General features: G+C 31.9%; 2 protein-coding genes and 1 long non-coding RNA gene across 4 annotated transcripts; 1 reads left to right on the top strand and 2 right to left on the bottom strand.

Moving 5' to 3' along the window:
- The first annotated feature begins 7,544 nt into the window (after positions 1 to 7,544).
- LOC107891295 (calcium-dependent protein kinase 32) lies at positions 7,545 to 11,281 on the top strand. Its single transcript, XM_016816049.2, has 8 exons — positions 7,545 to 8,622; positions 8,724 to 8,847; positions 8,929 to 9,072; positions 9,362 to 9,514; positions 9,658 to 9,773; positions 9,896 to 10,063; positions 10,341 to 10,571; positions 10,831 to 11,281. Exons 1-8 carry the CDS (start codon positions 8,119 to 8,121, stop codon positions 10,984 to 10,986), a joined length of 1,596 nt encoding a protein of 531 aa, XP_016671538.1. The 5' UTR covers positions 7,545 to 8,118; the 3' UTR covers positions 10,987 to 11,281.
- Positions 11,282 to 11,426: 145 nt separating this feature from the next.
- On the bottom strand, positions 11,427 to 13,854 carry LOC121220898 (pentatricopeptide repeat-containing protein At1g59720, chloroplastic/mitochondrial). The gene is made up of 2 exons (XM_041100695.1): positions 12,889 to 13,854; positions 11,427 to 12,679 (listed from the first exon to the last, which is right to left on the bottom strand). Exons 1-2 carry the CDS (start codon positions 13,798 to 13,800, stop codon positions 11,852 to 11,854), a joined length of 1,740 nt encoding a protein of 579 aa, XP_040956629.1. The 5' UTR covers positions 13,801 to 13,854; the 3' UTR covers positions 11,427 to 11,851.
- Positions 13,855 to 18,492: 4,638 nt separating this feature from the next.
- Positions 18,493 to 26,935, bottom strand: LOC107891298 (uncharacterized). 2 transcript variants are annotated; one of them, XR_005918147.1, is made up of 4 exons: positions 26,713 to 26,935; positions 22,210 to 26,490; positions 21,966 to 22,028; positions 18,493 to 18,917 (listed from the first exon to the last, which is right to left on the bottom strand). It is a non-coding gene; the product is annotated as an uncharacterized lncRNA (long non-coding RNA). The 2 variants fall into 2 exon arrangements; XR_001682173.2 differs by lacking the exon at positions 18,493 to 18,917 and having other exon boundaries at positions 21,802 to 22,028.
- Between the last annotated feature and the right edge of the window lie 205 nt (positions 26,936 to 27,140).

Genomic DNA, 27,140 nt, shown 5'->3' with positions numbered 1-27,140 from the left:
TTATAAAGCATGTATAATTGACCTAAAATTAATTGTTGGTGTATGTATAATTGACCTAAAATTACTTGTTGGTTTAATGTTATTGTCCCTAAAAAACATTGCTGGTGTATGTATAATTGTTGGTTTAATGTTATTTACCCTAAAAAACATTGTTGGTGTATGTATAATTGTTGGTTTAATGTTATTTACCCTAAAAAACATTGTTGGTGTATGTATAATCTTTTAATTTTACGTATATTTTAGATATATATGATAATTTTTATTAATTAATATAAAAATATAATTCTCTCCACATAAAATTATATCAACATTAATACTTAACAAACAGGTTTCATGTTTATTATTAATTTCAAATTATTAATATTAAAGATAAAAATTATAATAATTATATCAACATTAATACTTAACAAACAGGTTTCATGTTTATTATTAATTTCAAATTATTAATATTAAAGATAAAAATTATAATAATTACAATTATATTTATGTTATTAATAATGTTCTCATTATTAGTATCATAATATTTATAATTTAATTAAACATCGAATTTATAATAAATTACCTGTACTATTTTAAATAATAACAACCTTTGCCGCATGAAGAATTTTTTTTTGATAGATTAGGTCACAAGCCCCATTTTTGGTTTAATTATTCTTTCGTCTCTATATTTTTTACACATTTAAATTTTAAATTATTTATTTATAATTTTAAAAATTTAATCCTTTTACTTTGTTAAATTGGATTAAGTGACAATTTTAACTTAAAATTGCTCTCATGACAAATATTATACAAGTAATAAACTAGGTAAGCAAATCTTAAGATTGTTAAATATGAATAAAAATAATAATCGGATGGATTATTTATTTTTTAAACTCGTTAAATTATTTGACTAAAAATAGTAATCGATAAATAATTTAAATACCAATGTAAAAAAAATTAGAGACAAAAGTAAACGAAATTAATATGGTTTAAGCAATAGTGACGTAAACCATAATAAAAAGAGAGCAATTAATCACATTAAATTAGCTTACTTTGGTCGGTGAAATGTCATATAAAGAAAGATATAATTATAATTTAGCTTTGGTAAATAGATTACAAACTTTCACCCTAAAACATCATGAAGGGCATGAAAAGTGATGCTTGAAAGGTAAGGTATTTTAATGAAATTAATTACTTGCTTTTACAAGTTTTTTCAATAACATCAGCATTTTTTTGAAAGCAAATGAGGAAAGCCTATTTTGAATGCTATTTGAAACTGAAAGTAATTACTTGCTTGTTTTAATGGCTGACTTTTTCCTTTGTATTATCATGGCCTATGTTCAAAACACATGCTCTTCAAATCCTATACTCGTCCCAATCAAGAACAAATCAAAATTTTCCAGCAGACAAGGTCCAAAAGAACTAAAATAACAAATTCTATTGACTAACAAATCAAGAACAAGGTCCAGCAGACTAAAATAACATTTCATCTTCCACAACAGTTTCATCTTATACTCACTAACAAACTAAAATAACATTTTCCAGCAGACTATCAAAACAATGTCCAGAACAAACCAACAAAATCTTGTGATATTACTAGCAGAAAATACATAATTATGTTTAATAAATGATCCAAACACAATGTACTTTGATAAGTTCAAAAACCAACAATAGAACTTAATGACTGTAACAAGTTGATAAAAGGTAGTTGTAGGGAATTTTGCAAAAATATTATTGCTTTTTAAAAAGTTCCGATGAAACATTAGAAGTTTGACTATAGAATTCAGAACTTTGGACCTACAATTAAACATAAACATATAGATAGCTTGGTTAGAAGAAAAAAATCATATTACACTGATTGGAAAATCCAACTCATCATTGCTTTTCTGTTTATCAAAGGCTGAAAATATCAAATTTTATTCGTAATTTACAACAAAGTAATTATATACATATGACTCAAATTCATATTTTGCCCAAATTCATAGATTAAAACACAAAAAGAAAATAGAAATTCTTACTCATATCAAACATCCTATTCAATCAATAACAAGCTGTCAAATTCCAAAATGTTTAATATCTTAAAAAAATCATATTTCTGTTCATCCTAATTAACTATTTAGAAAAAATGGAATACATGAAAGACCTCTAAGTATCAGTATCAGTATCTTCACCCCTAAACCCCAAAGCCAGACTACACAAATTGCATCTAACAGCTTCTAGTTTCACTGATCTACACTCAGCATGAAATTCAATATTCTTAACATTATAAATTGTTTTGAACATTCGTTATCATCTAACATTTTCATCTTACCTATTTTTGCTACTTTCAGATGACCAAATTACAACAGAACAAACAAACAAAAGAGGATTTGAGGCACTATTATTGTCTGAATGAGTCGGGAGTAATTTTCAAATATGAATGATAATTTAATTTAATTCAATAAAGATTTGGAAACTTTTGTTCAACATCAAAAAGTTTCACAAAATAAAACCAGACTACGACAAAATTTATGGGCAAAAGTAGAGATAATATTGTTACTAAACAGACACAAGAAAAATGGCTAAAATACAATATTACACAAGCACAAAAGCATATCAAAATCAATATAACACCACTTATTTTTAAAATGTCAAAACTTATAATAAATACATGACACCTTAAACATGATTATGACACAGAAAACAAATGAACAAGCCTTGGATACACAAATTGCAAATTCTAACACTAAATTATTTCATCGGACATCTTTGAGCCTTATGTTTTTTCCATTACACACCTTACAAGTGTTTTAGTGATTGCAATAAGTTGATGGATTGAAATAACTTGGTGATGAGCTTTTTAATTCTAGATCAATGACATAATCTCTGTTCATTGGGAAGGTTATCTATTTTGACTCAAGGAAGGAGGGGTATATGCAATTTAACTCTAAAGACAATCTCTTCCAACAAGGATGAATAATGGATATTGCTTTAAGGTTCTATTAGGGTTTTTTGTTGTACGGATATATTTAGAAGCTCAATTTATCTCATGGATTTATGGTCTATACCTATAATCACTTGCATATCAAGTTTTAAGCCTTTCCTCAGTATTGACGCTCTTTCAGTTCCCCACCTTCTTATAACCACTAATACTCTCTTAGTCTCTACCACCAGAATTTCTCAATACAATTTCCATTTACTTTGACTCCCATTTTCCGTCTTTTTCTTTTCCTTATAGAGCATCAAGAGTGAGCAAGATGCAAAAGGCAAATCAAATTGACAAAACTTGAGCAGCATTCTTACCTATTTTTGCTACTTTCAGAGGACCAAAAGAACTCAATGATCTTACCTATTTTTGCTACTCAGTTCAGGCACTTAAACAAACAAACATTGGAAGAAATCTCATTCGCGGTTTTGAAGATCAGAAAAGGACTCGAAAATTACAATAGAACAAACAGAAATCGAAGATTAGCAGAGAAGAGAGAACAACTTCGAACGGCATGCATTTCTTAAGCCTAACCAACAACAGAAAACACATTTCAATTCAACATGCAATACAAACAGAATAAAATTGGCTAAAACTAACCTATTAGCAAATCGGGGCACAATGAAGAACCTGAAAAAAGCAAAAGGGGAAACCGATTAGATAAAAACAATAGATCATATTTACCTCGAAAGTATTGGTTTTCATCTACAATAGCAAAGGATATTAATCTATCGGGAAACATAGACTAACCGATGACGCAAATCGGCAGAAACTGTGAGCAAATCGGCCGAAATAGAAAAGAAAATAATCGGGGGAGCAAATCGGCAGAAAAGGGAAGAAAATAATACTGGGAAAAAGCAATGAAACAAGGAAGCAATTCGGATGAAGGTGGGAAACGGAAGAGAAACAGAGGGGATCGATTAGGGGTAAAAGAGGGAAGGTTTAGGGAAGGGTCATCTAATCTGAGAATAAGGGGGGGAGTAGAAATCGGTGTTTTTCACCGATTAGGGAAGTAAGGGGATACACGCGTATTAGCAATACGCTCAACCAAACGGCGTCTTAGATTGGTATTAGGTGGGCCCCACCGATTAGGGGTGTATTGGCTTAGCCAATACACCAAACCAAACAAGCTGTAAAAGGCAATTGACTCAGAAATAAGACATACATTAAATGCGAATGGATAGTCATGTTTTTTAACAATAAGTACAATTATTTTAGAATTATTCAATAGATATTTATATTTGAATAATTATGACTCTTTATTATTAATTAAGTAACATAATTTTTGATAACAAGAGATATAGTTTATCACTATGAATGGAAAATCTTGATTAATAATTACGCGACATAACTTTTGAGCCTCTTGTAACTTTCAATTATAACTATTGAAATATTATAAATATTTTAAAAATTTTCCAACAAATAATATTGTTTGGACTATTGAATCGATTAGATCGATCAATCAATCGATTTGATTCTGGGCTTTGTTAACATGGATAAATAAAGTGATAACAGGTGGTGAAAAATAATATAAGTGTTCTGGGTAATTTAAAAGAAAAATAATTTAAATCTATATCTATAATACATTGGCACTAAAGCTTTTAATTCCACGTTAAAAAATTATTATACGTAACATTTATTTATTTTATTTTTTAACGGTCAATAAGAATATGCAATGATTTCTTAATACTTTTGTGGAGTAAAAAAACCTATCGCCATATTTAAGTATCCATATATATTGCCTACTTCTATAGAGTTTTATAGGAGTTAATAAAGGCATTTAACTTTTATGGAATAATATTAGAATTAGAGTTGAATTATCCATCTAAGTATAAAGTTGGATTCGAAATTTGGTAGGTTTGAATAAAAATATTCGGAAGAATTTTAGAATACCGTATGAGTAGACCTTTTTAAGGGTCAGGTTATCCATCTAATTCCAAAGGCTTGTTCTAAATTTGGAAGAGTTTGGGTAAAAATGTTAGGATTGAAAAATGAATTTAGATAAAAAAAATTAGATCCATTTAAAATATGGGTAGACTTTGGGCTCAAAAATTCAAGACCCATTCCTAGTTCAACCCTATTTTTAAAAAAAGTTTGTAATATATTATATCATGATATTTTTATATATTATGTAATTTATAACACAAAAACTAAATCTATAGTAATATATAGTACTATAATGTAAATATTAAAAAAATGTTGTCTATATAAAAAGTGTTAAAATACTAAAAAATAAAAAAAAATTAAAGAAAAAATGATATAACTAATTTTCAAAAAAAATTAAAATAATATGAATAGATTTAAAATAAGCTTAAGTTTACCATTTATAAATGTGAGTAGGTTTGGGCAAAATTTTAAGCTTATATATTGAATCGTATCGCTTAAACTCAGGTCATGAACATCTCCATATACGAGCATGACCAAGATTATTTTTAAATTTTATAATATAGTGTTTATATATTAATTAATTTATATAAAATGAAATAAAAATGTATAATATTTAAAAATATGTTGTTGAGATGTTATATATTTTGAGAAAAAGAAACAAAAGATGCAAGGGATAGGTGGAATAGAAACTTGGGTTCCAAACAAAGCGTCGAGATGGACGAGTTTGACCGGAAAGCTTGAAAGGTGGCGAAGCAGTGCTTTTCATGGACTTTTTCTTCTTATTGACAAATATGCCCTTCTAGCCCCTTTACCTTGCTTGCGTGTGAGTGAGTGAGACAGATTTTGGCTTTTTCCCTTTTTTCTTTGAACATCATGCGGCAGGCCTGTCCCATTGACCAATATTGAGTAGCTAAGGGTAGCACGGTCATTTACCTCCTTTTTTATTGGTTAAATTTGGCAGCCTTCTAGATGGGGAATCATGAACCAATGCGATGACGTTTAATCTCGCCGACATCCCACAAATTTCTTTAGAACCTTCCCCCAAAAGTGTAAATTTCATATCCTTTGTTTGGAGGATTAATTTAGAAAATTGGGTAAACAATAAAAGAATTAAAAATGGAAGATTTTAGCCTCTTTTGAAATTCCCCAATTGTCCCTTGCTTTATTTCAGTAGTCAAAACGTGTTTTTGTTTTGATTGTTTTATTTTTCATAAAAAAAACATGTTTCTTTTTTTAATTTATAAAATTATAGATAGGGTTTTACTCAATATAAAATGTGCAATTCTCGGCCTACAACTTTGAATTTGATTAAACAGCTAAAAGGAAAATGCATTAAACACTTAAATTATTTTTTTAAAGAAAGGATTTGTCTCACCATCTTTACTTTAAATTGATTTTTTTTTGTAAACCTTAGCAACCCAAATCCCTGCCACAATTATAAAATAATTATTTCATAAAATAATGCATAAATGTAAGAAAATTATTTGGTATATTATCATTAGAGTTTTTAGACTCTACAAGTGATATTACAGGTTGACAAGTATTCCATAAAAGTCTAGTAAAAGGGTTAGTATTTGGCATACGGATAGTGATTTTTTTTTATTCCACGAGCAACCTTGGAAATTTGACATGTGTCTTTTTTAAAAATATTTTTTATATATTCTACTATAACTTTGCAGAACACTTGTCAACCCCTAACTCTACTTGTAGAGTTTAAAAAGAGACATTTATCAAATTTTTTTGTACAAAAGACATTTGTCAATTTTAGTTGAGTTGTTTTTTTTATTGAAAAATTGAATGAATTGTTAATTTTTTAATGGTAAAAACATGATAATTTGTCAGGTAATTTACACGTATTTCATTGCTATTATTTTTATTTTTTATTTTTATAATAACTTTTATGAAGTTGTTGATGTATGGGATCAACAAAGAGGAGACACAAAGGAGGAAGTAATAGTGTTGACGGAGGTCAATTCACCCTATCTGGACAAAGAGTCAAAAAGTATAAAGAGTGAAGATGGTGGAGATAGATGCCGAGAGTGTAGGTGAATGTGCTAAAGACTTAATCATTTCTTCATCGTATTGGGGATTATTTATAGGCGAGATCCCACGTTGGGTAACGTTAACATGGCATATCCGCAATCAGGTCATCAATATGGGACGCGTGGGGCAGATGTCCTTGATGAGATGTATTCTATCATTTCTTTTTATTCGAGGTACAGAGCAATTGAATTTACATGGAGTTTAGTGACTAGAGGGATTGCATTCTTAATAGATGGTCGGGTGCCTAGAGGAACGAGTGGTGGCTACATTCTGGCGAGCAAGTGGTTAGCTTTCTTGAACAACTAACTCTCGCTTGACCGAGTGGTTGAGCTAGGAAATAAAGCTTTTGGTGATCTTTTGGTCTATAGCAAACAAAGTGTGTTGCTCATGTAGCCCGTCGTGCTGTCATGTGTCCCCAATCAGTGAAGTTATAACAGAAATTCACATGAATTACCATATGCGCTATCACATTAATATTGTTAAAATTTTTAATAAATTAGTTAAATTTTCCTTAAAAAGTGAATAAAGTTAGAACCAAGTTTTTTTATAAAAGGAGTGAAAAGTGTAGTTTTGTCCTTACAATGAGGGCAAAAAAGTAAAACGGAAGAAAGGACCACGCATGGTAAATTGAGACAAAGAATGAGGTAGTTTTACAGCTTGGTCCTAGCAATCCAAAATCTCTTAATTCTGTTTTGGATAATTTTAGGAATTAAAAAGAAGAAAAAAAGTTAACAAGTTAGGCTTGGATTGGAGGCCCTGCTTTATCTCTCCCTCTTCCCATTCAATTCAACTGCAATTCCCTCTTTCTTCCTTCTTCTCTTAATTTTCTTCTGAATTTTCATGCACTTTAATACTAATACAAGAATATTCTTCATCTCATCCTCATTGTTCCCTACCCTTTCTCTTCTCATCTTCTTTTAAATATAATTCACTCCTCAATTGTGATTTCTCTTTCATTTCATTGCCTATTTTCCATTTAAAGTTCCATCCTTTCCCCTGTTTTTTGGTCGGAATCCTCTTATTAAAATTTTTCCAGATAATATAGAAACAAGATTTCAAAAAAAAAAAAGTTGTTGAATTTTTTTTTTGGCCTATTTGAAACAAGTTTTAAATTTCAAAGCCTGAGTCTTTAAGAGGGCCATTCCCCGCTCTCTTTGCTTAAAGAGACCAAATTTTGATTATTTCTTGGGTTTAAATTCAAACACCCATTTTTATTATTTAGATTAAGTTTTGGTTTTGAATTCATGGGAAATTGTTGTGTGACTTCAGCAGCTGCTTCCCATGAGAATAACAAGAAAAAGAATAAGAAGAAAGGAAACAAGAAGCAAAACCCATTTGACAATAGCAACGGAAGCCCTAAACTCATCGTTTTAGAGGAGCCAACCGGTAGAGAAATTGAACAAAGATATGAACTTGGACGTGAGCTTGGGCGTGGCGAGTTTGGGATCACATATCTATGTACGGACAAAGACACAGGCGAGAACTTTGCATGCAAATCGATATCAAAGAAGAAGCTGAGGACGGCTGTGGATATTGAGGATGTGAGGAGGGAAATTAAGATCATGAAGCATTTGCCAGAACATCCAAATATTGTCACCTTGAAAGATACTTTTGAGGATGACAATGCGGTGCATTTGGTTATGGAGTTGTGTGAAGGTGGTGAGTTGTTTGACAGGATTGTTGCAAGAGGCCATTACACCGAGAGAGCTGCTGCTGCTGTCGCCAAGACCATTGTTGAAGTTGTTCAGGTAACTTCTTCTCTTTTCCTTTCTTTTCTTTTTTGAGCTTGGTCCTACGGGGGGATGTTGGTTGAATTTTGTTTGGTGGCTACTTATTATTGTTGTGACAGATGTGCCACAAGCATGGGGTGATGCATAGAGATCTCAAACCTGAGAACTTTCTTTTTGAAAATAAGAAAGAGACAGCAGCTTTGAAGGCGATCGACTTTGGTTTGTCAGTGTTCTTTAAACCAGGTAATGTAATTTAAAACCATGACATGAATAACTTATTTTCTTTGTTCAATCTATTGAAGTTTGAATCTTTTCCTTTTGCAGGTGAAAGGTTTACGGAGATAGTTGGAAGTCCATACTACATGGCTCCGGAGGTGCTGAAAAGGAATTATGGGCCTGAAGTGGATGTTTGGAGTGCTGGGGTGATCCTTTACATCTTACTTTGTGGTGTCCCACCTTTTTGGGCAGGTTAGTATGTAACTTCTGATGCATTCATGTTACAAGCTGTGAAATTACAATTGGTTGATAAAGAACATAAAAGAATTATTCTACCGCACAAGGGCGATATTATGTGAAAGTTGACAATGGTACATGAATACACTAGTTCATTACTATTTCTACCCTTCAATACCTGACTGAACAGTTCAACACATTTTTCCTCAGTTTGATGCTCCTTTCCAGATTTTTATTTGTTTTTTTCCATCTTTCGTTTTTATTCAGTTTCTCTTTGTTCGCTCTAACTTTCCTTCCTATGCAGAAACTGAACAAGGAGTTGCACAAGCGATTCTTCGCTCTGTAGTAGAGTTTAAGAGGGATCCTTGGCCTAAGGTTTCTGCTAGTGCAAAAGACCTTGTGAAGAAGATGCTCAATCCTGATCCAAAGCGGCGACTTACAGCTCAGGAAGTACTAGGTATATTTTAGTTCGAATGATAAAGGTTCTCTGTTCATGAAAATTTTTAGTTGCCACTAAAACAAAAGAAGTTTCTTAGCAAAATTACATTGCTGTTTATTAAAATTCCTGGAACTGAATCATTTCTTGCTTATCAAATTCAGCTCATCCTTGGTTGCAAAATGCAAAGACGGCTCCAAATGTTTCCTTGGGTGAAACTGTGAAGGCAAGGCTCAAGCAGTTCTCTGTAATGAACAAGCTCAAGAAAAGAGCTCTCAGGGTAATCCCTTTTTCTTTCTGTTTTTTTTTTTTTTTGGAAATAGAACCTGAATAAAGCTTCCATTCCTTAGCTTTTTGACATTTCTCCCAATTTTGTATTCTGGGAAAATCTTATACTAATAGGTAATAGCTGAGCATCTTACGGTGGAGGAAACCGCAGACATAAAAGAGCGATTCCAAGAGATGGATACTGGCAATAGAGGCAAGATTAACATTGATGAGCTAAGGGATGGGTTGCATAAACTTGGCCAAATTATTTCTGATGCAGATCTTCAAGTAATAATGGATGCAGTAAGTTCTACTTTAAAATTGCTTTATCTTTTTTGTCCTTGATCTTAGGTTGGGAAGGGTTGAATAAGTGTCACCATTAGTTAGTGCTGCTAGCGGTTTATAATGTCTGGACTTCGCTTTGGTACAACAATGCTGTTATCTCTTTTAGTGACCCATTGTTATATTGAGCACGGAAAAAAAAACCTGTTGAAATATGTGCATTGTGAGGATAATCGAAGTGTTTGGATATTTTGGAAAAAAGTAACTGAACTTTTTTTTTTTAATATTTTCTTTGCAGGGGGACGTCAATAGAGATGGATATTTGGACTACGGAGAATTTATTGCCATCTCCATTCACCTGAGAAAGATGGGTAATGACAATCACCTTAAAAAGGCGTTTGAGTTTTTTGATAAAGACCAGAGTAGTTATATCGAGATTGAGGAATTAAGAGACGAGTTGGCTGATGAGCTTGAAACCAACGGCGAAGAAGTCATTACTGCCATCATGCACGATGTAGACACAGACAAGGTAAGACTGGTTTTCATTCTTTTTCTTTTTGAAGCATGCTATTCTGATGTTCATATAGCCAACATTTTCTCAAGTAAAAAACATGATGTTCATACATCAATTTAAGCAAATCAATGAGAAAAGCCTCTGGTTCTGAGTAATGTGACACCCAAACCGATGATTTTATTTAATGAGAATAAGAAGAATGGGAAGCAAATGTTTGTGACTTAAACGTGGATTCTGGTAAACTCATGTGGAATTATGATTGTTGAACGTGCAGGATGGGAGAATTAGTTATGACGAGTTTGTTGCAATGATGAAAGCCGGTACAGATTGGAGAAAAGCATCAAGGCAATACTCACGACAGCGGTTCAACAATCTCAGTCTCAAATTGATGAAGGATGGATCATTGCTGTCGCCTGATAATCCTATATGATCCAACAAAACTAACTTCCCTTAATGAGAAAATTAGACAAAAAAAAACCAGAAGTAATAGTGATGAAAAAGGCTGTTGAATTCATCAGTATTACCTGTGTGTGAAAATTCCTTTTGTTCTGGGGAGATGCAAAGAAAATTCCCTTTATTTACTAGGATTGAGCCATGCAATGATGCCAAGGGGTCCATCTATCTAAATATTGAAAAAATGGGGTTCGTTCATTTGTATTGTAAATTATCTTTGTTATTTATAGGTATACTTGAAGAATGGAAGTGTGTGCTTGTAGTTTAGCCTTTATTGGTGTCAACTTGCTTTTTCAAGTCATAAGATAGGTGCCAAATGGATTTTTTTTTGCTGGTTTCTTCGGAAAGACAAGATTTATTAGCCATTATCGAACCAAAGCATATTAATAGATAAATTTTGTTCCAAGAAGAGCCCTGTTCATAATCTCCATTTTTCTTATTAAAATAAAATTATGAATAAAAAAAATGTTATGCAAGATAATATTACAATCCTTCATGTACCTTGTGCCGCAAGGGGTTGGAAATTTAACTATCTGGCTAAAAGTTGCTAGAATCAACTTAGCCTTCCTCATCAGGGGTCTCCCAAAGATTGATAAGCTATTAGAAATTAAGCTTCCATTGTCACTGTTTGCTCATCGTTGTCATGGTTACCGCTAGTTTAATTTATCTAACCACTGTAATTGGTTGATTTGTGAAGCCGGAGATATGGCCCCCCTTCCTTAGCTTAGCCTCAGGAACTCTCATATGTTTGGAAGCCGGATAATGCAATGCAACACTCCCACTGTGCTACCACTGTCAATAAGAATCTGGATCATGTTTGCATTTAGCTTAATAAATGAGAATCACCAATAATCCTTGCAAGAGCAAGTACCATCTACAAACTTATGGAACCGAACACGATCTCTAACAATTATTTCACGCTCATAGATTTTACTGATGATCTTTGTCACTTCATGACAATCGATGCAAACTCTTAGATTCTTTACTATTCTAATTGGCACTGGTGCTTTCGTCTTTAAAATTCCATAAGCAATAGCAAGCCTCTCACTATGCTCACACAAATAAATTCCTTTCTCTTCATTACCAACATTGTGTAACACATCAGAAACCTGAGATTCATACCCAGCATCACTAACTCGCTCAGCAATAACCCTCAAAGCCTGTCTTATCTCCTTTGCCTCGGGATGATGCCAATCTCCCATCACAAACTCATGAACAAAGCCATCAATTTCAATTGATGCACACCCAGGCACTACCTTCATGCCCCTTTCCTTCATCATCTTTCTCACATGACTCATCTTCTCCCACTGTGCAACTGATGCATAGAAATTTGAAAGCAGAATATAATTCTCCGGATTAGATGGTTCTAACGCAAGAAGTTGCTCGCCCGCAACTTCACCTTTATGCAACATCTTATTCTTCTGACAACCAATGAGTAATGTTCGCCAAATTACTGGATTTGGATAGAAAGGCATTGTTTGAACAAAATTGCAAGCCTCACCAACAAGGCTGGCCCGACAGAGAAGATCAACCATACAACCATAATGCTCTATTGATGGTTCAATTCCTAATTCAATCATGCTTGACCAATATCTCCTACCCTCAGAAACAAGTCCACCATGGGCACAAGCAGATAAAACGCCAATAAAGGTAACATGACTAGGTGTAACCTGGAAAAAGAAAGCAGAAAATGAGGATCACGAACTTCAATTTTGTCATTCAAAACTATAACTACATTCTGCAAAAGGATTTTATCCTGGCAAGCTAGCTTGATCGGAGCATGAGCATAAATGCATGGGATCATAACATTGTCTTGTGGAATGCAATGCTATATGAGTTTAAAATCTAAGATGCTTATCCTGCTCATCTATGTCAATACCTTGGATTCTTCCATCCTAGAAAATGCTTCCAAAGCCTCCTCTGCTAAGCCGTGAACTGCCAATCCAACAATCATTGAACTCCAAGCTTTATGGTCTTTTACTGGAATTCCCTTGAAAATTTCTGTAGCTTTTTCAATGCATCCACACTTGGCATACATGTTAACAAGTGCAGTACTAAGCATAATATCAGTCTCAATCATGTGCTTCTCGATATACGCATGAATCCACCTACCAATATCTAGTGCCCCTGCCATAGCACATGCAGAAATCACACTCACCATTGTTACCTTATCAGGAACAACATTCGAGGTTTGCATTTCCCTAAACGCACCAAACGCCTTATTGACCAATCCCATCATAGCATAGCCACTTATCATCGTACTCCATGCTATCACATTTCTCTCGTGAATTTCATCGAACACTTTCTCCGCCAGCCCAATATCTTCACATTTCGCATAAAAATTCAGTAGCCCCGTTTGAACAAACTGGTTCGAGCCAAACCCAGATCGAAACACACGGGCATGAACCTGTTTTCCCTCATCGAAAGCCAAAATATTGGAGCAAGCCTTAAGCACGAAAGCCAGGGTAAACGTATTAGCAGAAGGATACCCTTTTCTGACCAATTTTTTATATAAAAAAAGGGGCACCTTCGATGGGCTTCCGACAAGATAATAACCCCGAATAAGGGAATTCCAAGTGAAGATGTTAGGGTTGGGGGTTTGAGCGAAAACTTTGCGAGCATGATTGATATCTCCATGGCGAGAAAGAGCACAAAACCCAACTATTTTCGAGAGGAGGAAGGATACGGCGGAGATAGGAAGGAGGCGAGTGAGAACATGCGCGTGGATTTGACGGATGACGCGTGTATCTGGGCATTTTTCAATCAGATAACCAATTCTCTCTTCTTCCATCCAACCTCAAGAGTTTTCTTCTTCTTCTTTTTGCCGTCTTTAAATTAAGTTTAAAACCCGGGAAAAGTTTTAACTGAAAATAAAACATAGTGAAGATATATGGGCCTAATACTTAGGCCTGCATCATTTTTTGGCTTATAAAGTTGAGGTTGTAAAGCCCAATTTTCTTTTTCTTTTCATATTATACTTTTATTTTCTTTCCGGCACAAATCGGTATATCTATTTGATAAATAAATCTTTGAAAGAATTTTGTTATAGTTTTTTTAAATATTATTTTTTTGTCTTAATTTAAATTGTTATCATTATAAAAAAATATATATTATTTTTACTTTTTCAATAATAATATTTATAAAATGTTATAAAATTTGTATCAATTTTTAATAATTTAATATAATATATTTCAATTAATACACACAATTAATACAAAAAAAAATAATTTTATCTGAAATAAGAGTACATGTGTGGGTACCTCTAAGGTTTGTGATTGCTATATATAAGAGGAAGCCATTAATGCAGTTCATCGTAAATTGGTAGAAGTTGCTTCCAACTGAAATCGAACATCAATATCTTCCCTTTGTTTGCTATAAATGAAATATAAACGCAAATGATGATTATGGTATTGGATAAGATCTGAACCCCACAATTATACTTATTTCCATTGCACAATTATGGTAATCTGGTCATTATTGCCAACTTTTGAAGCCATTTTCTACTTGATTTCAATTATGAGGTTATTTTTGTTTTACCAAACATGATTTCATTTCAATAAAAGACTACTATTACAACATCCTAGCAAAAGTTAGGAGAAAAAGCAGATAGCAAACATCACCATATATATACCAATTAACCTATTTAAAAGTGAGATTGAGAGATAACATTTATACAGAAAAAATCGTATAAATACATATGGTCCTACATACCATACCGGTCCCCTAATACCACTGATAAAAGATTCTGAACAAGCCCTTGATGAAGATACCATTAGACATTTTAGACTATTAATTCATTGGCCATCAATTATATAATTATATATGATTCCCATAACTAATTGAAGAGATTAAACATTTTAGTCAACAACCCATTGAGTGATTTGCCTAACCCAAAATTGTCACTGATGGCACGTAATATATGTAAATGTAGGTGCCATACATTAGCTTAATGGCAACGTCCATCAAAGGCATCTAATCTCTAAATCTATAGTTATCAATTATAAAATCAAATATTCTTAAAATTTTAACGACCGGAAAAAAATAAAACATCAACATAAACTCTCAAATTCATAATAATTTGAGCTTTGAACAAAGGGAATCAAACAACATGGTCTGCTTAATTTCATCACTCTCCTCCGGATATGAAATAAGATTTATTATGGTGAGAAAAAAAAAACATTTACTTTATTTTTTTAATGATCATTAAATCTTTACACATTTCATTTTGCATTGGACTAATCCTTAAACTAATCCGATATACAAATGGTATGGAAATGATGTATTGCACCATGTTGGGTGCCAAAAAAATCAAATAAAGCTGCTTTATTTTGGATGACGAATTAGGGTTGCAAGAACTTGTACCGAATTTGTTATCCAAATGTCATAACTGGAAATCAATAGTTAGGGATTGCTTATTCTTGGTGCACAATGATTTGGTGGAAGAAGAAGAAGAAAATAATAATATTAACAATAAAAAAGTCTTTTAGATTCATCATACATAATGACAAGCTGCATCGCCAATATACATATATATATATGTATGATCCAGTCCAAAGCCATCTCCTTCACTCAAACAAACTATGACCTCAACACCTTCATAGAACTGACACGCTTCATCTTGTTGTTTGAACAAGCAAGGTAACCCATCTACCCCTTCATACTTCATTCCCTACTTTAATCATCTGTTTAGGGTTTGATGGTCATGATTGACTCTAAAACTCATTACAGGTTTTCTTTTCCTTTATAGAAGAGAATGAATTTAAACCCTAATCATTGAAGTGTGAATAATATAACATTAGAATATTTTAATTTAGTTACCACAAATTTTTGTGGCAAGTCCCGATTGGACGTTGTCTCTTCTTTATTTTTTATATAATTTTCATAATTAATTAAACTAATAAATAATAAAAATTTTAAGACAATTTCGCACTAAATTGTAACGCTCACTGTTGAAAAAATGGTTACTTGAACGAAAAAAATTTGTTACAATTTTCGACCACCAATATAGCTTTAAATAAGAACCACACTTTTTATAGATAAAAAAAAATCATAGGCTAGGGTTAATATGTAGTTTACCTCCTAAATATGTTTAAAAGTATCTAGTTTGTATCATAATTAAACTAAACTTGTATTCCTTGTTCCAGGTTGGTACCTCCACACTAACCCTGTTAGTTTATGTTGATCTGGCACTAATGGTCAATCTAATAGTGCCATGTAGCAGACATATATTAAAAAAATAAAAAATTATAATTTTTTTCACATCAAGAATGAACTTGTACAAATAATTGCCAAGATATATTTGAATTTAGATACCCATTTGTCTAGATTCATTCCAGATGTATTTTTTTAGCTAGTTTATATGTTTTTACTTTTTATTATTATAAAATATCAAGGTATTATTATTTTGAAATTAAAAATATGTAAAATTTTAAAATAAATAAAGTAATAAAAATATAAAAAAAAATTTACATCAAGAATGAACCTAGAAAGATGGTTATCCAAATTAATTGTAGATGTGCTTTTTAGTTCTTTATATATATATATTATAAATTTATAAATTTTTATAAATTTATAAAAGAATTTAATTTTTTTATTTATATTATATACTGTAAACTTATATATATATTTATTATATACTTTTTATAAATTTATATTTTATATATATTTTTTAAAATGATAGTAACCTAAAAAAGTATTTTATAAAAAAATAAAAAAATATAAACTTACTAAAAATGTATCTAAAATGAATTTGGACAAATGGATGTCCAACTTCAGATGTATATGGACAACTATACGTCCAAATTTATTCTTGATTTGAAAAAAAAATATTTTTTTATTAATTTATATATTTTAAAAGATTGTTTATTTTATGCCCACCACATGTCATACTGAGAGGCTACCACATGTCACTATTGAATTAGCCATCAATGTCACGTCAGAATAAAGTGACGATGTTAGTGCGAAGGTACCAACTTGGGTGGTAGAATATAAGTTCAAGTAGCAACTAAGTACTTTTGAACAAGTTGAAGGAACAAACTACATATTGACTCAAAAAACTATTGACCAACAAGTAACCATATCAATACCCCACCACAAAATTTTGGTTGCAAGTAAAATTATTCTCACCATAAATTTCTACCACAAAAAGAAAATTATAAACCAACAAATAGTTGAAAGAAGTGGAAGTAGACTTATTCTCCAAATATTTGGATTAAATTCGAATCCTTGAGTACTGGCCATTATTAAAAGAGTTTTATCTGAATACCACCTTCGACCCGAATAATATTATGCTCAAACTATAATCTATTATATAAAAAAAATCATAAATTGTGACAACCCTTAATAACCAAAATGCATGGAAACAACATTTGCTTAACTCTTAAATATTATCATGTAACTAATTACCATACAACCTAAGTACTAGAGTCCTAAAACAATATAAATTACACTTTAGTATTTTGTTATGTATGGGCACTTTTAATACACAATAGAAATATTAGATAAATTTATAATAATGGATAAATAATTTTAATATATGAATCTTTTGATATAGTTATTTATCTATCTATATATATTTTGGTAATATAATATGTGTTAAACATTGTTGTTTAAGTTTAAGAATTAGTTAGTTTGTTGCTATTGTTATAGTTTATTTAATATTATCATATAGTTGAAAGTTTGTTTCTTTAGTTGAAATTTGTTGAGAATTAGTTAAGAATGCTGTTAGTGCTAATTACTCTTCTGACACACCAATTGTATAAATATAACTCATCTCCATTTCTCTCGTCCTTTTCAATTTTTCTTTCTTTTCATCATTTCACTTGTTTACATATATTTTTGTGTGGTTTAATTGATGCTTTCTTATTGATTTTATAGTGATATTTACAAATTTATTTGTTTTCATTGGTGATATCTATCATCAACTTCTTCATCTATTTAAGTGAAGGAAAGTAGATATGATGGATAAATATTGGGTTACAAGTAACCAATGATTCTTGATGATTTTGTTCTAGGATGATTTTTATTTTTGTTTTTGTTTTTTTGCTATTATTGAAGTTCAATATAGTTTAACCTCATCATCGTCTACACCAAATGTTGAATCAACACTTGTGTATCTAGTTAGCAATAGATAACTAGTAGGTTAGTGGTGTGCGAAAAATGATGATGGAGATAATAATAAAATAAGATAAATACTTTTAAAGCTTAAAAGAGTAACTATTTTTCCCATCTACTTGTAAGTATACAAGATTGTTGCCAAGTAATAAAATTAAAACAAAATAATTCCATTAAAGAAAACATTTTGAGGATCAAACCCACATAGAGAATGAACAAATAGCTAATACAATTTAATTAATTAAACTAACTACTTGCTAAATTTAGAATTAACTAAAACTTAAGGAAATAAGATTTTTACTAAACTAATCTAATGTAACTAAAACAATAAAAGTAAATCGAAAGTGATTGTTAATGAAAATTCACAGGGATGTAGTGGTGAAGAAATCTTCAGTTAGTGAAATTTAATAATCTATTTCAGTTATTAATGAATTTAAGGTTCATAACTAAGATGGTCATTGAGGTGGAGGTATTCTCAATTGTTGTATAGCTTACAAGCATCTAAGGAATTCCTAAGTTGGTATATAGGAATTAATTAAATTGTTGATCGTCACTATCATCGATCTCCCACTACCTAAGTTGGTGTATATCTTATACGTAGTCTCATAATTTGTACATATCTTAGTGAGTTCCGTATCTATTCAATTATATCACTTATTAGGTTAAGCCATAATCTTGTTGCACTCTCCCCTGGTTTATTCTTTAATCTATCATGCTCGACTTTGTTTTTCTTCATTTTCACTTCCTCTTTTTCCTTCCTTCGTGCTCGATCTTGTGTTCTAAATTCAATTTAACCTATGAAAAAGTCATAAAACACTTATTAAATTCTAAATACCTAAAAACAAATAAAATGTAATGAAAATTTAAATAATGCAAATAATAAAAATTACTCTAAATGTTTGAAATGTTTCTTTAGAATAAAACAAACTAAGTGGAAAGGCCTAAAAACATAAATATTATGAGCACTCATCATACCCTACACTTAAAACTTTTTCTTGACCTCAAGCAAATCAAGACATTAAATGCAAATTCAACCTAAGGTACTTAGCTTCAATCCAATGAACAAAATACAAAGTTATGAAGACAAATCAAAGTAACATTATCAATAACTTAACTCCTTGAATATGTCTGAAGAGGATGTTGTTAATGTCACAGATGATTTTTAAAAAACTCACATAGCTTGAAAGTACTAAAACATTGAAGCTTTTGTATATAAGTGTGTGCAAATCACACCTGTGCAATCTCATCAGTACATTAGAAATTTAATAAACAATAAGTACATGGACATCATGAAAATAAACTCATTACTCATCCGTTCTCCCTTAAACTAATTCCAATATGTAATAGAGTCACCAAGTCTTTAAAGCTTGTAGTTGGGCTTAGGTCAAGGTAGGGTAATTTAAGGAAATTGATAAGAAAGGCTCGACCTAGACTCAAGTCACTTAATGATCAAAATAAGCAATAAGTATTAATTTCCCTTCTCTCCCAATGATGACTCTGATATTTTCTTTTCAACTTTACCTTTTTACACTAATCCCTTATTTCTCCATTTGCAAGGATAAAACATACTTAAAAAGGAAGAAGTAAAACAAAAGATTTTCAACAATCAAGCACAAGCACATTTTCTTTTGATTTCCCTTTTTCTATTCTAAGTGCTCTTTCTTTTTCAACTTTTTTTCCCTCAAATTTTTACAATGAAGCACAAAAGAAATAAAAACATGTATGCTTTTATCCTTTTTCCTCACCAATTCGTCCACCAAAATATACCCACCTAACTCATTAATACTTTTAAGTTGATAAAGAAAATAGGCTAGGAATAGAGTTGTCCAAGGGCCTAGCAGCTCGCCCGGACTAGGTTGGCCAACGAAAAAACAAGCTTAGGCTTAAATTGTTTTTTGACAATGAGGCTTGACCTAATCCACGGACAAATTTAGAGTTAAAATTGAATTACTATGATAAACTATATAAATTATGAATTTAATTGGAATATAACAAAAAAATATTGATAACAAGTAAGATATATCAGTCATGAAGAATAAAATCAACATGACAAAATGTATAAGCATGTCAACATCTATAAACCCAAACTAAAAAAAAATTGAGCTTAATATGGCTCAAAATTATATGAAAATAAAATTACTTAACTCAAAATTGTACAAAAATAATCAAAAACAATCTTAATTTTTTCATGGATGCCACGGTGACCACTAAAATCCCAAAGTAAGCTTTTTCATGCTTTACAAAAATTACACCATCGTAATATAAATATATAATTGTGTCAAAATTTATATAAAATTTTAAATTCATTACCAACATATAATTTTTTTATTTAATTCAACCACAATAATAAATTATATAAAATATGAGATTAATTAAGACACAACACAAACGCGACACAAACACATAATTTATTATATAAATGGAACCATTATGATAGATTGTGGAAGCATGATATATCACGAGAAAATACCATACATGTATACAAAGAAATTAAAATTTACAAAAATTAAATTATTGATATGTAAAAATATATGCAAAGTTATAATATTCTAAATAAAAAATATATAATTATATACAAAGAATAACATAACAAAATCAAATTATTAATATCTAAGATTTATATGAATAAATTTATGATGCCTTGAATATAAAAACAATTAATACAAATGTGAATCACACTTTATTTCATCCGGACAAAAAAAAAAAAACCTCAAATATTTTTAAATTGCCAAAATTACCCTTGTGTGAAATTCTAATAGGCAGAAAATTAGCCTTTCCTTCAACTTTTATAGTAAGGCAATTTTCTAATATTTCGTATTGCACAGTATATGATTTAACAATACCCTTATATATAGTTTTATAGTATTGCAAAAATCATCAAATTTTAAAGAATTATGGTTAAATATTTACTTGTATTTAAAAAGATTACAAATATTAAAAGTTGAGAGTTCGTTGAGTTTGCCTTCCCATATTTTATGGGGCCTTGCAAAGAGAGTAATTCACTATAAATATGATTTAAGTTTAACACATTCACAGAGTTACAACCTTACTCCTATACATTAACAAGTTGCAATCTCACTCTTATATATTAATCTAGGATCACTTTAGAATGGTTCGTAAAAAAAAGTTCGATCCTAACAACATTGAGCAAATAAGTGCTCTCTCATTCTTCTTCAAAAGTCGAAACACATGTCTTTATATATGCATTGTAGTACTTTGTAAATGAAAAGTGCGATTCGAATGAATCTCTAAAATTCCATTCCATGTAAACCTCTTATTATGGAATAAAATAAAAAAGATTTTCTTGACTTTAACTTCTTTAAAATTAGTATCTCTATAATTAAGGTAAGTATATCACCAGGACTCTTGAAAACTTTCCTTGATCTAATCTCTTCTCAATTATAATATCAAACAAATAAGCTGCATAACATTAACATTGCATCTGAGACATGCAATTGACAATAACAGAAACAACTAGCGAAACTCGAATTGAGACAGAGTAATGTGGACTAGGAATAAATGTATATATTCAGACTTTTAGAACCTCACCTTCATAAAACACCGAATCAAATATTCCAACATTTAACACCATTTCACCCCACCACCTTTCCTAACAAGATGATAAAATTGACTATAGATAAAATGAGCACCCAAAACAAGGCATGTGAAAGATTGGACGTATCTAAGAGTTATCTCACCTTGGTATGTATCATTTTCGTTCATTATAATGTCATGCAATCAATTGTTTTTAAAGTCAATTATTTATTACACTTAAATTGTTAAAAGAATTTATTTCGGTATTTCATGGATTAAGATTGCCAAACTATTTTACAGAGTACGTACATTCTTCTTTCTGACCTTATCAGCATTTGATTGGTAGGTACCCTTATCCATATTTCGGTATATCTGTCAAACATAAGTTCACCAAGTACATCATACATATATAATTCAACAATAAATGGAAATAAATAATATTCAATATTTTAATATAAATAATCCAAGTACTAATAGACGAACACATTCATATGAAATTTCGATATAATTTTAAATATTTAAGATGAACAAAAATTAAACCGACTTTGATTACCTCCAAATCAGTTTTTATTAATCTTCAACCTTGAATGATGTTGGAGTTAGAAAAGGCAGAGATTATTTCGTCTCAACCTCTCATATCTTAGACCATACCTCAAAGAGTGTTGCCCAAAGACACCAAGCAATCTCCCTTCTCTTAGTATTTCTTTTTTTCTTTATAAATATAGAATCTCATCATTAAACTAACCCACAACCATACCAATTCTCCCCTACCTTTCATCAGATTAGCATATTTCTTTTTCTTTTATTCTTTTCTCTTACAAAACAAGATACAAATGGATGGACAAACTAGACAAGTAGTCGTCCTATATTTCATAACCATTTTCTCTTTATTCTCACGTTACAACTCCTTGGAAAAGGACCCCCCTCCTCCCTCTTATAATTACTTTGAAGACCTTGTATCTGCTGGATATGATCCACAAGCCTACCCTTCGTATTTCACCACCACCATTGATGATGGGCACTTTAAGGATTTGATCTCACAAAGGACTCAAGTTATTAGCCAGCTCCAGAAGTTAGGTGTCACATCAGCACCATCAACTAAAACAGTTAATGTCAATGATTTTGGAGCCACCGGTGATGCCACTCAAGACACTCGGGTTAGATCACACAGAAATATCTATATAGATGTGAAAGTTCATAGCGTTCATAAAATTCAAAGGGTGTTTTATGTGATAACCAATGATGGTTTCAGGCATTTGAGAAGGCTTGGGAAGAAGCTTGTTCGTCCAAGGGTGAAGTTGTGCTTGAGGTGCCTCAAGGAAAACGCTATCAACTCAAGCCTATTAGATTTTCCGGTCCCTGCAATTCCAATCTTACAATCCAGGTGAGGTTGAAACCCCCCCTCCCCATTAATTTAGTTATCCCCCTCAACTTCAACGCCAAGCCAATGATGGATCATAATCCAATATTTCAACCAAAATTGCAGATATATGGAAGCATGGAAGCATCTGATGATATGTCAGACTACAAGGAAGATACAAAGCACTGGCTTATCTTTGATAGTATTAATAATCTGTTAATTGAAGGTGGTGGAACTGGAAATATTAATGGTAATGGGAAGATATGGTGGCAAAACTCTTGCAAAATCAATAAAACTCTTGTAAGCTTACCCCCCCCTCCAAAAATTTCTAAATATTTGCTTCAAGTTTTATTTATGCTCTTCCTTTCTCTTACCAACTGTTTAATTATTATTTGTTTCTTTCCTTTTATTGTTTTGCAGCCATGCAAGGATGCACCAACGGTAGGTTAAAATGAGTCGTTTTTTCTTTTATCATCCAGCTTTTAAAGTTGCAAGAAAGACTGAGAAATGAAACATGAGTCTAGTGAAGTTAAAAAAAGTTTTATTGTCACTCTATTAAATACGAGCTCGAAAAATTTTAATTATAACATAATTATGATGGTGTAAAATGAAAACTCTGGTTTCAGGCTCTCACCTTCTACCATAGCAAAAACTTGAAAGTTCAAAACTTGAACATCCAAGATGCACAACAAATTCATGTTTCTTTTGAAAAATGCAACGGTGTTCAAGCTTCTGGTCTTACGGTGGCAGCCCCAGAGAGCAGCCCCAACACCGATGGGATTCATGTCACTCGTACTCAAAACATATGGATCACAAATTCTGTAATAGGAACAGGTACTGTACATGGACCGAGCTTGAACAATCATATATGGTCTTGGCCCATGGACACCTTTAACAGAATCCCACCCAAAATTCTACAATTTATTATTATTATTATTCTATATTGATTTTGACTTGATTTTTTTTTAACGTTTTTAATTGAAGGTGACGATTGTATCTCCATTGTAAGTGGATCCAAAAATGTGCAAGCCATGGACATAACTTGTGGCCCTGGTCATGGAATCAGGTCTTTAACCCTAAACTTTAGCGCCCTTTTTTCTTTTTTAGATTTACAATGTTTCTATATACGTTACCTACATCTATCCGATTGTTATGATGGGAGGCCAGTATTGGGAGCTTGGGATCTAAAAGTTCAAAGGCTTATGTCTCGGGTGTGACTGTGGATGGAGCTAAGCTTTCTGGAACCACAAATGGTGTGAGGATCAAGACATGGCAGGCAAGTGAAGCATTCTAAATAATATCTACGATATCCATTCAAGATGTGTTTTAATAACTCTGATGGCATTAAGATTCAATATTGTATGATTAATGATGAGCAGGGCGGGTCAGGAAGTGCAAGCAACATCTTATTCCAGAACATTGAAATGAATAACGTCAGCAACCCCATCATCATAGACCAAAACTATTGTGACCAAGATAAACCATGCAAAGAACAGGTGACGCAAACCTATGCTAAGTGTTTGTTTATGTATGCAAAAGAGTAATCTACTATTGACTCTAATGTATATGAACTCGATTATGTTGAATTTGTGCAGAGCTCTGCAGTTAAAGTGAAAGATGTGGTGTATAAGAACATCAATGGGACTAGTGCTTCTGAAGTAGCAATCAAATTTGATTGCAGCAAGACTCATCCTTGCCAAGAAATTTTGCTGCAAAATGTTAAGTTACAGGAACAAGGAGATAGAACTGCCAAAGCTATCTGCAACAATGTTAAATTGACTGAAAAGGGAACTGTTTTCCCACAATGTTAAATTGGCCTTCACATGTGGAATAATAGATATACTATATATATAAATGTGTGTCAATAGTAGAATCATAGATTATTTGTTTACAGATATGGAGAAATGAAGAAATCGGTTTTAGGTGAGACAATTGCTTCATTTGTTGAGCTTGAGATCCTTCATTTCCCCTTACTGTCTTATGATTTGCTAATTATTTCAGGTTTACATGGGATTAGAAGTGCTTGGAGGACTCACTTACAAAGCTACTGAGATTGTTTCTCATTACAATGACTAGGCTGATTCTGTAAATTAGTATTATATTTGAAGAACAATAAAACAACGTCTTATTTAGAAATATAGACAAGGCAGATTGTTTATTTGATAGGGGATATACTGTAATAACATGTTGTAAAATCTAATTATGTATATGTCTGTCTTATGAATAAAATTAAATTCCCACATCGTGAGATTTGTTTACGTTCTACAGGATAAATCCTCATTCACCATCAAGCTGATTAAGCAAACAACTCTATCAGTTATCCCCATGTCTAATGTCATAAGGGCTGCAAATTTTCTTCATTAAACAGATGATGTTACTTGCCTATGTGTAGTACATAATAAACCAAATAAATAATTAACTAAATCATCAAGATTGGAATAATAATGTATTTTGCATATTTGTAGAATTTTGTTAAAACACAATAATAATAAATTTATTAATTAGTAAATAAGAAACTTAGTTGTCAAGAAATCAACAAGGGGTGTGGATCTTTTATCCTAAAGGCCAAGTGTTATATCATTAATTCATTCGTTACACTCCATTAACTATATCTAATTAGAAGTTAACTTTGAGATTACTATTTTAATTTAGTTTGTTAGTTTTTATTCCTTCATATCCTTTCTTAATGCTAGTATTGACTACCATCCTTAATTGGTACTTCTAGAGTTGGTTAAACAAAGTTGTGAATTAAACTCAATTTTCATGGTTACGACCCTGGGAATGAACTATGTTTAAAGTTGATATATTTTAAGAGTACACTAGGAAGTCATCAGATATCCATAGGTTGACTTGGGAGAAAGACTAGTTGAGAAGGATTGTGAGGCTTGGATGGCTTTTTTTTGACAAGTTAAGGTGATCATATGATATACAGGTTAAGGCCAACCTGGAGATGAATAAGCTATTGGAGAATTTTGACCACTCATTCACAACAAATGTTCAGTGAAAGAGGCTTTGTTGAAGGAAAAAGCTGCAAGTGGAGGAGGCTAAACACCTTCAATGGAGCTTGGATGTCAAGGAAGATCACGCGAAAAGGATGCTAGAGTTGAACGATTGTTATCTTCAGCAAGCCGCGAATCTTGAAAAGTGAATGGCCAAAGGGGAAGGAATCCCTTAAGGAGCAATTTGCTAAGCAAGATACTAATGTTGGGCTGTTATTTTAAAGGGGGAGATTGATAAAGGGAAGCAAGTTTATTTCATCCAAGACTTGACAACGTTGCATCTTCAATTGAACCATGATCCTTTTGATGTAAGCGATGTTTAATCTTACCGCCATTAGAGAGTTTTGCCCGGAGTTGACATGTATAATCCCTCAGCTATCAAACTCTAGTGTACTTTATCATCTGCCTTCTACTCCCCAAGCTATTGATGATGGCACTACTTTACTCATCGAGGAAGTTGCTGGAGTCCACCCTACTGGAAACATTGTTAATATTATTGATTCCCTTGAATCATTTTTTTATAATCTTTTACAAGTTGTTAAGAATAATAAAACTGAACAGTTAGCAGATTAGTTAGTGAAGGTTGGAAAGGTTAGTTAGTTTGTTAAGAGAAGCAAGTTGTTATCGCAAGCAAATAGTCTAAATTCATTTAGTAAACAAAGTTCTCCAAGATTGGAAAGAAATTCTCAAAGATTACCTAGTTTTCTTCATGGTATCAGTCGCTTGGTGTTACTGATCATGGCAACGACACACTCTGCTGCGTCTGACTCTGTTGACGTTCCTGGATCTGTGTTCACTGCTGAACGTGTGGTAAATTCGCTTCCTCGACATGATGTTGTGAAACTCGATGAAGGTTCGTTTCTTCAATGGAAGCAACAGGTGAGATTCATTGTTAATGGCTATAATCTGTTTGGTTTTCTTGATGGTTCTATTGCTGTGCCACCGAGGTTTGTGGAAGCGCCGGATGGTGCACTTGTGGTAAATCCCGTGGCGTCCGTGTATCAACAGCAGGACAATCTTCTCACGTCCTGGCTTCTTTCCACTATTAGTTCCTCCATTCTTTCATCCTTTATGGATGTTCAGTCGGCGAAGGATGTGTGGAACATGGCGTTGGAAATGTTTGCG

Source organism: Gossypium hirsutum, chromosome D09, assembly GCF_007990345.1.
Source record: "Gossypium hirsutum isolate 1008001.06 chromosome D09, Gossypium_hirsutum_v2.1, whole genome shotgun sequence".
NCBI classification, from domain to species: Eukaryota; Viridiplantae; Streptophyta; class Magnoliopsida; order Malvales; family Malvaceae; genus Gossypium; species Gossypium hirsutum.
This window is presented reverse-complemented; position numbering and strand designations above follow the sequence as displayed.